This window comes from Bombus fervidus, chromosome 4 (genome assembly GCF_041682495.2).
Source record: "Bombus fervidus isolate BK054 chromosome 4, iyBomFerv1, whole genome shotgun sequence".
Taxonomy (NCBI): domain Eukaryota; kingdom Metazoa; phylum Arthropoda; class Insecta; order Hymenoptera; family Apidae; genus Bombus; species Bombus fervidus.
This window is the reverse complement of record NC_091520.1, coordinates 16,500,104-16,512,891: the sequence shown is the minus strand read 5'-3', so window position 1 is coordinate 16,512,891 and position 12,788 is coordinate 16,500,104. Positions and strand designations below refer to the sequence as shown.

Sequence of the window (12,788 nt, the reverse complement as noted above, 5' to 3'; positions counted from 1 at the left end):
ACACGTTTTACAACGTTAAAAACAACATTGAAACAGCCTGTAAACAATGTAAAGAGGTTATAGATTAAAATAAAATACTACAAACATCGACAGAGATTTTCAGGCAATTTTGGAATGAAAAGAAGATACGAACAAGCGTCAAATATTTAAACACGAGAAAAGAAAGCTTACTTTAAACCTTATTTTAAATGTGCGACAAGATTATCGTACGCAACAACTTTATTCGTATGTCCATATCGGGTCCCATGAGTCGAAGCTTAAAATACAATCACGCTTGTCTCGAATCGATTTAAAGGTTAGGAAATCTTCCAATCGTTGAAATCGAAGCTTAGCTTATAACGAATCCTGGAAATTGAATACCACAGTGATAACAACGCTCGAACATCCTATTTATTTCACAGCGGAAGCTTAAAAGTTAGTGAAAAAAAAAGAAAAAACGCAATTACGACGAGAACAGCCGATGTAACGTTGGACACGGATAATCGTCCATCGATTACTGATAAATTCACGCATATACGTTTTCTCGCCTCGTCTAAAATACATTTTATAACACATTTCGTTCCCTCTGTTTTTCTTTCGTTTCTTCTTACAATTATTCGAAGCATGTTGTCGTTATGTAGAGTAGCAATTCGCAAGAACAACAATTTATCAGTCGTTGCTGTCGGTCTCGTAAATCTTATTCGTTTCGATTTTTACGCTTATACGTAGTGCATTGGTAATAGGTCCGCCTAGCTATCGTCGCTTTATAATTTCAAGGATCGTTAGAGAGATCTTATTTAGCGTAGCGGACAAATATACGGAAAGAAGAAGCGCTAGAACGTCGAAGAATTTACAACACTCGATTTTCTTACGTTTAGGAATAAATTGAAAATGTATGTAAATAAATTGGTATAATTATGTTTGGGTAATATTGATAAATGTAACGAAGTAATTGTAAGGACTATTTCAACGAATAAATAATTAGGCTTTGCAAAGATTGTTAGGATTTGCAATTTGTTTTTGAACAAGCTTATTCAATTATTATTAATTATTGTAAGCGCTAGCCTTTTCTCTACGATTTTTGTTTCCCATTTCTTCTTCCATCAAATTGTTTTCAACTGGAAGAAGGGAATTTCACTTCTATGTAGTTTATACAATGAACGTTACATAAGAACCATGAGACAGAAAATTTTGTAAACAATTGAAGATTACAGGGAAGATACGACAAGATTGCAAACACTTTGATCGACTTTTTTTTTTAAAGTCTAATGACATTTTACGATTGCAAACGAACATCTTGATACAGTTTAATATGTTGATATTTTAACATTTCGATACAAACGAAAGAAACCGATTTTCTCTGGGATTCCAGCGATCGATGGATCTGTGCTCTGCTTTGGAATACGTAGCTTCGTTTATTTTCTTTAGCTGCAAAAACAAATCGACAGGGGAATTTTAATAGAAAAGGAAAACGTAACCTATTGTTGACTGTGAATTTTCCTGCGATCGTAAGAAATGCAAAGCGCGCAGAAAAGAATAGCGCGCGGACAATACGCAAGTATACAGAAAATACGAATGTACGATATTCTTCGCAAATACGATCAACGGATACAGCATATTTCTGTCTGGTTCCCATATTTTTTTTTTTTTTTTTTTTTTTTTTTGTTAGTAGCATCCATGAAGATGCGAATTTGCATAAAAATCCGCAGTAGTCTACTTATCACGTTCTTCTCCCGTAATGTCGCGAAACGAACTAATTCGCACGAAGGATGAAGTACACCGTTGATATGGTACGTCAAATGGTCGTTCTCTCCTTCAAAGCTTTTATCTTCTAATCCTCGACATTGATTTTTCGACCGGTTCCAAAATTTAATTAAATTCGTCTAACTTTATGTAAATTCTTACATTATCTGATTAACCAATTTCTCAATTTTTGTTCATATAAGAATTTACATTATCTGATTAACCAATTTCTCAATTTTTGTTCATATAAGAATTTGCACTATCTGATTAACCAATTTCCCAATTTTTGTTCATATAGGAATCTACATTATCTGTTTAACCAATTTCCCAATTTTTGTTCACATAAGAATTTACATTATCTGATTAACCAATTTCTCAATTTTTATTCATATAGGAATTTACATTATCTGATTAACCAATTTCCCAATTTTTGTTCACATAAGAATTTACATTATCTGATTAACCAATTTCCCAATTTTTGTTCACGTAAGAATCTACATTATCTGATTAACCAATTTCTCAATTTTTATTCATATAGAAATTTACATTATCTGATTAACCAATTTCCCAATTTTTATTCATATAGGAATCTACATTATCTGATTAACCAATTTCCCAATTTTTGTTCACATAAGAATTTACACTATCTGATTAACCAATTTCCCAATTTTTGTTCATATAAGAATCTACATTATCTGATTAACCAATATTCCCATTTTTGTTCACACAAGAATTTACACTATCTGATTAACCAATTTCCCAATTTTTGTTCATATAAGAATCTACATTATCTGATTAACCAATTTCCCAATTTTTGTTCACATAAGAATCTACATTATCTGATTAACCAATTTCCCAATTTTTGTTCATATAAGAATTTACATATAAAGTTGGACGAACGAAAGAAATAACGAGGAATGTAAGTTTTAAATAAAATTTCGAAGCCGGTCATTTCAAATCGTATTTTTACATTAACGTTTCGCACGAGGCATAAGCCGTGGCATCGGTAACACGTGGAAACTTTACAGAGAATCTCGCCGGGAACATCCCTGATAAATTCATACTTTGGTAAATTCGTACGCGGATCTCCGCATCCTCCCTTTCTCTCCCCTTTGAAATCAAACGCGTACGAAATTGAAAATATCACGCGCGTAGTATACAAAGTATACATTATACTTTTTTCATCGATCTCATTCCCAGATCCGTGTTTCCTCAGGGATGTTCTCTCTGTTGGTTCAATTTCATTCAAATCGATTTCGATTTATTCAAGCCCGATCGGAATGGTACAAACTGAATTCCATTAAAAAAAGGTCTGAAAAACCGTTGCACGTGGTTCCAAGAAAAATACTTCTCCGCAATCTGCTTTCTCTTCTCGATAAACGATATTTCTCAGACTCCTGGTATTTTTCCAACGTTTTACACGCTTACGGCTTACGTTAATTTCGTATTCGATCTTCGGTTGTATTTCAGCTTCTTTCTGCTACGTAGGATGTCGAAAGAAGTTGCAGTCAAATTATCCAGAAGTTGGAACATATAGTACTCGGTAAAATAAAAACGACGATAAGAGGAGACATAGCGCGGCATCCCACCGACCGGATGGGATGAAATTATCTTAAGCTGCAGAGGCGATATATTTCAGCAGTGGATTAGGAAAATGCTGCGATGTGCAATAACTACGAACTAGAAACCAAACAGCATATATTGTACAAATGTGCACGGTACTCAGCGTGTACATTGCATATTACAAACGGAGTATCATCCTGAGGTATTGTTAATAACCGAGAAAGAGCAAGTGAAATTAATGTACAAGAAATTAGACAAAAATCAACTTAGAATATTTTGTACAAACAATGTCAGAAGCAAGAGCCTTCTGCTTCGACGAATAAAATTAAGAACAATTAGAATATAGGAGTAGAAAATACTGAGATAAAGTCGTTATAGGCGATTAGTATTGTTATCGTTATTATTATTGTTGTTGTTGTCGTTGTTACAGTAAGAAAGAAGCTATTCAGAAATATTGGTACGAAAATTATTATTATTATAGGTGGTAGGTTTATGTATTCATGGAAAATTGAAGAGCGCGAAAATGTACAGAATACGTTTAGTATGCAAAGATAAATAAAATATGGAGAGCGTGACGGATTCTATTCTCGAATTTCATTTCTTCAGAGGCGTGCGAGAGGCTTCTGTTAAGGGGCCAGAAATTAATCGCCAAATTTTTACATATTTTCATTCCCTTGACGTTATTCAAAAACTTAATTAGATTTCCTCTCGTTGTTATCCGAGTATCGAATAATAAATGAGTTATTACGTTTATGTCGCATCACGTTAGATATTATTAACATTGTTTAATAATATACAAATAATGTACGAAAGAAACGCATATAAACTCATAAGGATAATTTGTAGTTGAAAAAGGTGGTGTGTCTGGAAAAATAATGATTTTCGTATCTATATTTACAAGTACATTGCGGATTTTTATGCGTTTACGTGGAATTGAAAATATCGAAAGCTAGCGGCAAAGTACGCAAAATCCCACGTAATAAACAAAGATACACAAATAAATACATCGTAACGTTTAGTAAATAAAATTAACTGTCTATCTAGATAACACTTTTATCTTATTATATTCATAAAAATATGCTCGCATAAATATCCGCGCCCTATTTATAAGATGCTTTTCTTATTCTTTATTTTAACGACTACTACATGTTCCTTAGGTCTAATCTCAGCATTTTTTATACATCCTATATATCGATTCTCACGTACACAGAAAAGAAGAATCAGACGATCGACAAACCTAATTTTCACGTATTCTTAATCGTTACTTCGAGCCGGGCAAACGTTAGAGGACGAACAGGTCCTCGCAGCTTTTCGTTTTCCTTTTGAAGCCCAACAGGTGTTTCAAGATCCTCCTACGATGTTTGCTTCTTCTTCGTCTGGTTGCCTGGTCGCGGTCCCGTTGTGGATTCAGCTTAATCTGCGCTAGGATGCCGACCAGCAGCTCGTCCACGTGATGGGCAAGCCCCGACGAGGTTTCGATGAACTTGCAGCCGCAGTTGTTCGCCAAACGTCGGCCAACTGTTGACATAGAAATTACGAATTGAGAGGCTGAAGTTGAGACAGTAAATGCGAAAATAACTGTTTGATTACAGAAGATGACTTTTTTTCTTGCTTTCATAAATTATTTCAACATCTTCTTCGAGCCGACTATTTACGTTGCATCGGAATCGTTGCAATGGAATTTTATTTATCGCTATTTAAATGACAAACATCGCATTCGTTATTGCGTTGAATAATCGTAGTTATTGAGATTGATCCGACAGTCGAAGCAAGAAACGGCGGATCAATTTTTGCGTCGTGTAATTCTACCAATCGAAAATGATCGCTGTTTAAACAACGAATAATAAATTCGTTCTCGAATTTCCTAATTTGCTGTAATTAAATAATTTGCTGTTACAACAGAATCAAATACCTTAAGTATACGATCTGCACAGATATATTAAAACGTTTAACACTAGAACTACCGGTAGTTAACACGAAGCTACTTGTACCAAAAACACTCAAACTGACTTTAAAAAATACTTAATAATAGAATACTTTTATATTTATTAATTCATTACTTTCTTACAGAAGCAATTCCATGTTATGTAGTACATTTTTGGTATTATTCGTTGAAGAAAAGCTCTACGTCTTTATTTATGTATTTCAATGACCTGGAGTCTCAGAAATATTCTAAATAAGGAGCGGTGCATATTATTGTATCGAGTATACATTATGTTTTGGGTTGCAAGGTCTAGGAACAAAGGAACTAATAAACAGATTTCTATTTATGTTCCCTGTAGCCTCTGACCCAAGCTATAAGCTTAACTTTCTTGGTAATGTCCTTTTGCTATAAATATATGAACGTGTTCCCTATCATTCCATTGTCCAGTAACACTAAGAGAGTAAGGATACGAATCAGCATAAACTTATACGTTATACTTATACTTATACTTTTAATTATTTCAATATACTTTTCTATTACAAATTCATCCACTCGTTCTTCGATCAGTCAACCTCAACCTCAACGTTATTAATTCATCTGGGACCATGATCCCTAAACGAGGGTTGGCACATTTATAAAATTGTAGAATCAATCATTTTGACTGCTGTGGTATTTCCAGCGTTAGTATCTAGCGATCTAGCGACCGATCCGGAATTTTCCTGATATCTGATATCGTCATATCGAATGATACGCAATAAAAATTTGAAATACGTGTGGGAAGTTGTAGAAAACGAGGAAACTGGTTAACTGGGGTTCGATAAACAGATTGCAGCACCCTTTTACACTTTGACAAGTACCAGTCATTTTCACTGCTATTGGTATAAGTAGCTTTGATACAAAATTATTTTCAGTTTGAATACATAAAAAAGCAAATACAATTCATTATATTATTCTTTTCGTTGCGAAAGTCATTACATCATTGCGGAGAAAAAATATAACACAAAGTGGGAATTTTAAAATAAAATTGTAAAACCAGTCCATTTGTCTGGTGTGGTAGTTCTAGTGTTAAACGTTTCAAAGCTGTCAATCTACGCGTCCATAGAAAATCTGCCATAGAAAAATCTGTTTTATTTGTTATATTTTCCTGTTCCATCCAATTTCTGAAACACACTACAGTCTGTAAAATACACTGGAAGAAGGCAACAGCAAATAACGAATAAAGCTAAAATACTCGGATTACAAAAGAAAGAATAAGACAGAAGAATAAAAGCTAGCATAGTTCGTACAACGATCTATTTATTCACTGATACTTTATACTTTATACCTTAATATTATAAATATAGATCACGTCGTGTGTCCGCCACTTCACGTGCAGCCTCACGATCGTGTCATTGAAAATTGCTTGTTTACTTCAAGTACTATAAATATATGCAAAACGAAAGAACGAACAAAAGAATTAATTATTACGTTGCGTAGTTGTTAGGATTATCAATTTTGCTTAATGATACTTAATGCACGAAAAAGAAAGCCTAATCTTGATTCAAATTAGTGGTACTTAGGTTTCACTGAATCTCGTCTAATACGTACGAACACGGAAGCGTAATTACGCGACCAGTAATTATCATCACGCCAAATGGCAACTATCAGCTTTCGTCAGAACGACCGTGTAGTTAGCGAGAAACCGATAAGCACGGCAACAGCTTTCATTAATATAAAAATTGATGTTAATCAGCGCGAGTAACAAGTTTATTTATTGTTGACCTTTTCTAGTTTCAGAAGCTTTTACGTTAGAAAGAAATTCAGTGAACTGGTTCCGGAGAGCAATTCTAGCGATTGCACCGGGCTATATCTTTGTACAGAGAGGGAAGTTACTTCTTCTTTTATGTAGTACTTAACTTTCCTACGATCTTCGTCTCTTTACGTCTCGATTGCGCTTTCGTTTCAACAAATGTGTAAAACGTTTTAGTGGTCCGAGGAAACCCGTCGCAATGGTTCGCGGAAAATTTTGATACTCAAACTCGAAACAAGAAATCCTGGAATACGTATCTTGTTGCAATTACGTGTGGCGATTGTTAATTAAAATGCAAAACGCGGTTTTATTTTGCATTCACTGTACTCTAGGCATGTAGATCGTAGAATTTATAATGTATTAAGTTGGCTGGAAAGTTAAGAAAATGGATCGTACATAATTCCATAAAATGATATTATTTCCTTAGGAAACGAAGGAAACTTTTGGTACAACCGAATAGTTTCGTTATTTATATTTTTATTATAAATAATCAAACGAAGCGAGAGATCTGAACAAAACTCACGTGGCCAGCTATAATCCAACTATAACGTTACACGCGTTTAATCGAGCTCCAAATTGCCAATCGAATATCCAGCAAAATCACACGATCGTCCACTAAACCAAAGTTAATTACCTAGGACTGCACCTGGTCTCGAAACTCACGTGGGCGGACCAGGTGCAAAAGATAATTGAAAACGCGAAGATAAAAAAAAAGACAGATATGGAAGACATAGAAAATAAATTGGCAATGTACAAGACGATAATCAAACTCGTATAAACTTATGGAATAGTTCTATGGGGAAACAGCGGCAAAGAGCTGGGGAAAGAGCTGTCAATGGCTCGTGGTGACATCAGGAACGAAGATCGAACGGAAAGATGTAAAAATACCAACTGTCCAAGAGGAAATTAAGAGACGGAACGACACATAAGAAAAGAATTGCGCAATGTCCTGAGAAACCAGCCCCGCGAACGTACAAAGAGTGGATTAAACGAGAACTGGAGGAGGAACGTCCTGTCGTAGGAATCTCACGAGATGCTGTAAGACGACAACTAGGGGAAAGTCACCGACGTGATAATTTACAATTAGAAGAATTTATCGAACGTGCAAGCAGGGCACGTTCTAAAGGCATATAATCAAAATAAGGAAAAATAGAAAGTTGGAAATTTTGCGTAAGTATGATCGCGCAAAAATATGGCAAATAAACGCCAAGGAAAGCTTGGAGAGTAGCAAAGAAAGTCAAGTAGAAAAAGTAAGCCAGTATCGCACGTGCAACGAGTAAATAACCAAGTCCACCCCCATAGTTGTTACAAAGTTCGTTTCTTATTGCTCGTACGCACCAACGGACGGAACCTCCCGTTTCCTCTCGAGATCGACTTTGTTGCCGACGAGAATCACGCCACGACTAGCCATATAATCGCTCTTCCATAGATACATCAACGTATCTTCGGCTATTTTCAAGCTACGCCTGTCCACCACGGAGTAGACCACCACGTAAACGTCCGGATTGTACGTCGAGCAGAACGTTTCCACCTGGAACAAATAAAAGAAAGGGAGTTTCGTTAGTCGTTAGGATATTCTCGTGTCTTACCGGTTGCTACCCCCATAAGAAGAGGCAAGCGGATTATCACTTGCAAATGGATAAATATCCGATGTTATTCAAGCGAGAAAGAGATGGTAACTTTCCACTTGCGTATTTTTCCTTTGTGCATATTTAAAATTACGAGGACTCGACGTAAAGGATATCTAAAGATACGTGACAACGTAAATAGGCAACAAGTAGCGCGATATAGAAGGATACAAGCATAATGGCGAAATATTTATAAAATTAAGTCCTGTTTCATGCGAAACGCGCGTATAGTCGGCAGCGGCGGGATAAAAGAGAAATCCAGGGACGTATAAAAGATTGAACGAAATTTTCTTTCGAGGGAGAAGAAAGTTCAATTTTATCAAGATTCTATTACACCCTTCACCTCGTGTTCCCTTTCTTTTTTCTTTTACAACTCGTAGCAAATTAGATGTACAATATAATCCCGCGTGTTTCCATCAAGATAAAGGTAGTACGATGTCGAGTAGAAATAAGTCCGCCAATTTTAATAAGCAAGCTAAACCTTTAGCCGCAGAAATCCGAGCGTAGGGACGCTGCGTGATGGATGTGGCCGAAGAAGATATAAACAAGAAGAAATGGAAGAGAATAGAGACGCAGCGAGAAAAGGAGCGTACAGAGTGTTTGTATATGTACAATTAAATAAATAAAGATGGGTAGAAGTTATATATATGTACGTATGTTGAAGCGAGGAAATTATCAGATTTAGCAGAGTGCCTCTTCGTTTATTCGAACTGACGTTATCGGATCGTCGGATTTATCGAACGTATTGTTTCTTAATTTCCGTTATCCGAGTTCAGCTGCCTTATACGCTTGCACGAATAAATGTTTTTGCCTTACGAGGGAAGGAGCCCACTTGGTTCACTTCCTGAAATGTTATATGAAAATTAATTCCGATTATACGAATGAATAAACAGCGAAGAAAGAGGTAGAATTAGTGGACCGTGTGGGATAAAGGGGGTTTTATCGTAATTGCGTAATTAAGCTTACCGACATTTCCGCCGTGGGATGATCTATGATTTCTAATTCCGTTTCTTGGCCATTGAGCATCACGGAAACACTTTTCTGTCCGTATTCCTCGTCTGAAACAAATCAAACCGTCAGTTGAAAATTACTCATTGCGATATCGTGTCGTGTTTCGCGTATTACATAATTTGCATAATATTTTTGGTATTATATTTATATTTGGTATTATATTATATCCGACTAAATATAAAAATACGCGTAATACGTTAATTAGTTGCGACCTGTTTGAGAACATTGAAAAGCGTGTACGTAAAATGTGTTGCGAAAGGTAAGCGACGACGAGTATACTCGTCGAGCACGGAGTACGCGTGGCTGTTATAATTAGAATTAAGTTGTAACGAAATGATTGTTTCTATATTTTATTAGGGCTTGTCATAAGACAAAGTATTGTCGTTTCTTCGTGACGAGTATACTCGTCGAGCACGGAGTACGCGTGGCTGTCATAATCAGAATTAAATTGTAACGAAATGATTGTTTTTATATTTTATTAGGGCTTGTCATAAGACAAAGTATCGTCGTTTCTTCAGTGACGAGTATACTCGTCGAGCACGGAGTACGCGTGGCTGTTATAATTAGAATTAAATTGTAACGAAATGATTGTTTTTATATTTTATTAGGGCTTGTCATAAGACAAAGTATTGTCGTTTCTTCGTGACGAGTATACTCGTCGAGCAAGGAGTACGCGTGGCTGTCATAATCAGAATTAAATTGTAACGAAATGATTGTTTTTATATTTTATTAGGGCTTGTCATAAGACAAAGTATCGTCGTTTCTTCGTGACGAGTATACTCGTCAAAAACAGCTAACCGATTAAATCAATGAAAACGAAATCTCCACGATTTCGGAATCTACGATCTTCATCTTCGAATATAATTTTTATGGAAATAAAATTTCTAATTTGACAACTGCTCGTTGCGTATGAGGAGAAAAGAAAAAAGAAAAACAACGGGGAGGAAGAACCGAAAACGGGAAATGTTTGCATGTGCACAGTTATTGATTTTACAATTTTGAAATTTCCTTTGTCCGTAGGTTTTGCATCGCTTTGTTCAATAATAACCAGACCCCGGGCTGGCTTTAATTAAAAATATTTCTGTCAAGCCGTTCGTTCATTTTTTCAACGGCAACTCTAAATATTCCACGGTATTGAACATGTTAATTACGTGCACAGGTGAACGGTTCAAGGGCAGCCGACGCGTTTACAAAAGTAACGCTTCCGGATTGGAAGTTAATTAAAATCGTGTAACAAACTGTGCAGTTGCTCGCGCGATTCTTTTCTGCGAAACTCGATTAAGCGTAACATTTGACACTTTAAACCTTCAAAGCGCGAATTTAGCGAAATCCCCTATTAAAATATGACATTCGATTAATATGATATTCCTATATTTGTTTCATTGGATGTAAACAAAGAAAAGAGAAAAAAAGGGGAAAGACTTTATTTTTTCCAACAGACGAAATAGTCTCAAATATGTAATTAAAAAAAAAAAAGAATCGTTTCAAAACAAATAGCTAATTCTTTCCTGTCCCATAAAACGAAAATAAATACACGGAAAATTATGACCTTCCTCCTTTTTTTCTCTTTTTCTTTCATTCTAGAGTTAATCAGACGATTCGCTTTAAGTTGAAAAACATGGCAATATTTTTTATTGTAAAAACAGGGTAGACAACAGAGTCAAAAATTATCTAAATAATATTTGATTCCAGAATGTTTAGAAATTTAAATTTTGTAACAAGAAGTGCACGGTCTAACGTTAAACATCGTAAATAAAATCATAATAAGCTTAAAATATCACATTAAGATTACGTTTATTTATTTATTTATTCGTTGCACGGGAAAGAAATTCCCATTAGAATACAAACAGGAAGCAAATAATACGTAAAGAACACGTACGTAAAAAGAGAAGAAAATAGGGGAAGGAGAGACTGAAACAGAAGAAACTTGCCATTTACATTACATTAGACCTTGTACATTTGCATTTTAATAGGACGTTAATTGTTGATCTTCTTTCTCGATTCATTCTTTTTAAATTACCGTTCGATCTTCGATTAAACTAATATAAAATAATAAATATCAGACATTAAAGAAATAACTGCGCAATTATTCTTTCGTTTATTATCAGTATTTTTGCATTTATTCCGTGAAAGTAGCTTTTCCTGCTTGATAACGAATTCATTCACGATTTTGCAAATCGGGTCAGCAAATCCTGCGACGCAGTGAAAAGTGGGTTATATCTAACAAAGCGATTTGGTCGCTGTTGACAAAGGGCACAAAACATTTTGCAAATTCCAGGTCTTTCCTATATTTTCTCCTTTTCCGTTCTTTTGTTTCCAATTTCGATATCGCTTTAAATGGAACACAAATATTTTTGTAATCAAAGTATCGCAGAGTGACGCTCGTCCGCAAATCTTTTGCCCTAACACGCGTCTTTCCTTCCCTTACGATTTTATGATTTTACTTTTAGCGACACACGTCGTTGGAAAATGTCGACTCAGGTTTTACATGAAGTTTCTAACTGCATCTAATTTTTACACGAAACTTTTGCCAAAGTTTTTCTGGAATTTATATCCATTGAAAGCACAGTCAAACTAAAAAACTGTTTTTATTTACGTTTCTTTTATTTTCATTTGAAACAGTTACTCGCACACGCTATACGATCTTCCGGTATTTGGTTGACCTAAAAAAGAGGGTCATCAACATTTTTGAGACACAATCCAAAGGAAAATATTCGGTTCATTTCACACGAAAGCAGGATGAATTTTAATATTTCTTTCAAATAATCTTCACGTTGTAAATATTAATCCCACTATAGACAGCGAATGTTTATTTAAATTCATATTTTTACAACTAAACTAAAAATTAGATAACCAAAAAAAAAAAAAAAAAATATATGGAAACCAAACAGGAATTTGTTTCACTTATTAAATGTTATAATATCATACTTTAAATAATATTTTGTATATTTTTACACGCTAAATATGTCCCATGCATTTTTGCACTTTCAAGGGAGGATGTTCACAAAATAATCATTTTCTGGATCTGCTAGCGAACGAAAGTTCTTGCAGGCCACTTAAGAAGAGAAAGAAGAAATGTCATTACTATTTACCCCAAATACGATGGGAAACTTGAAAAAGAAAAACGAGGGATACCTTACGCTTAATCCTA

The 12,788-nt window shown here is 35.1% G+C and overlaps 1 protein-coding gene across 5 annotated transcripts in view; it reads right to left on the bottom strand.

The window, feature by feature from the left end:
* Nucleotides 1-3,403: 3,403 nt before the first annotated feature.
* LOC139986509 (uncharacterized) overlaps nt 3,404-12,788 on the bottom strand; it is an 85,164-nt gene continuing 75,779 nt past the window's right edge. For all 5 annotated transcript variants that reach the window (XM_072001900.1, XM_072001898.1, XM_072001901.1 and 2 more), the window contains 3 exons: nt 9,593-9,684; nt 8,337-8,529; nt 3,404-4,803 (listed from right to left, as the gene is read on the bottom strand). In XM_072001900.1, coding sequence (XP_071858001.1) covers nt 4,568-4,803; nt 8,337-8,529; nt 9,593-9,684 — 521 coding nt within the window. In that variant the 3' untranslated portion in view covers nt 3,404-4,567. The remainder of the gene's footprint in view (nt 4,804-8,336; nt 8,530-9,592; nt 9,685-12,788) is intronic.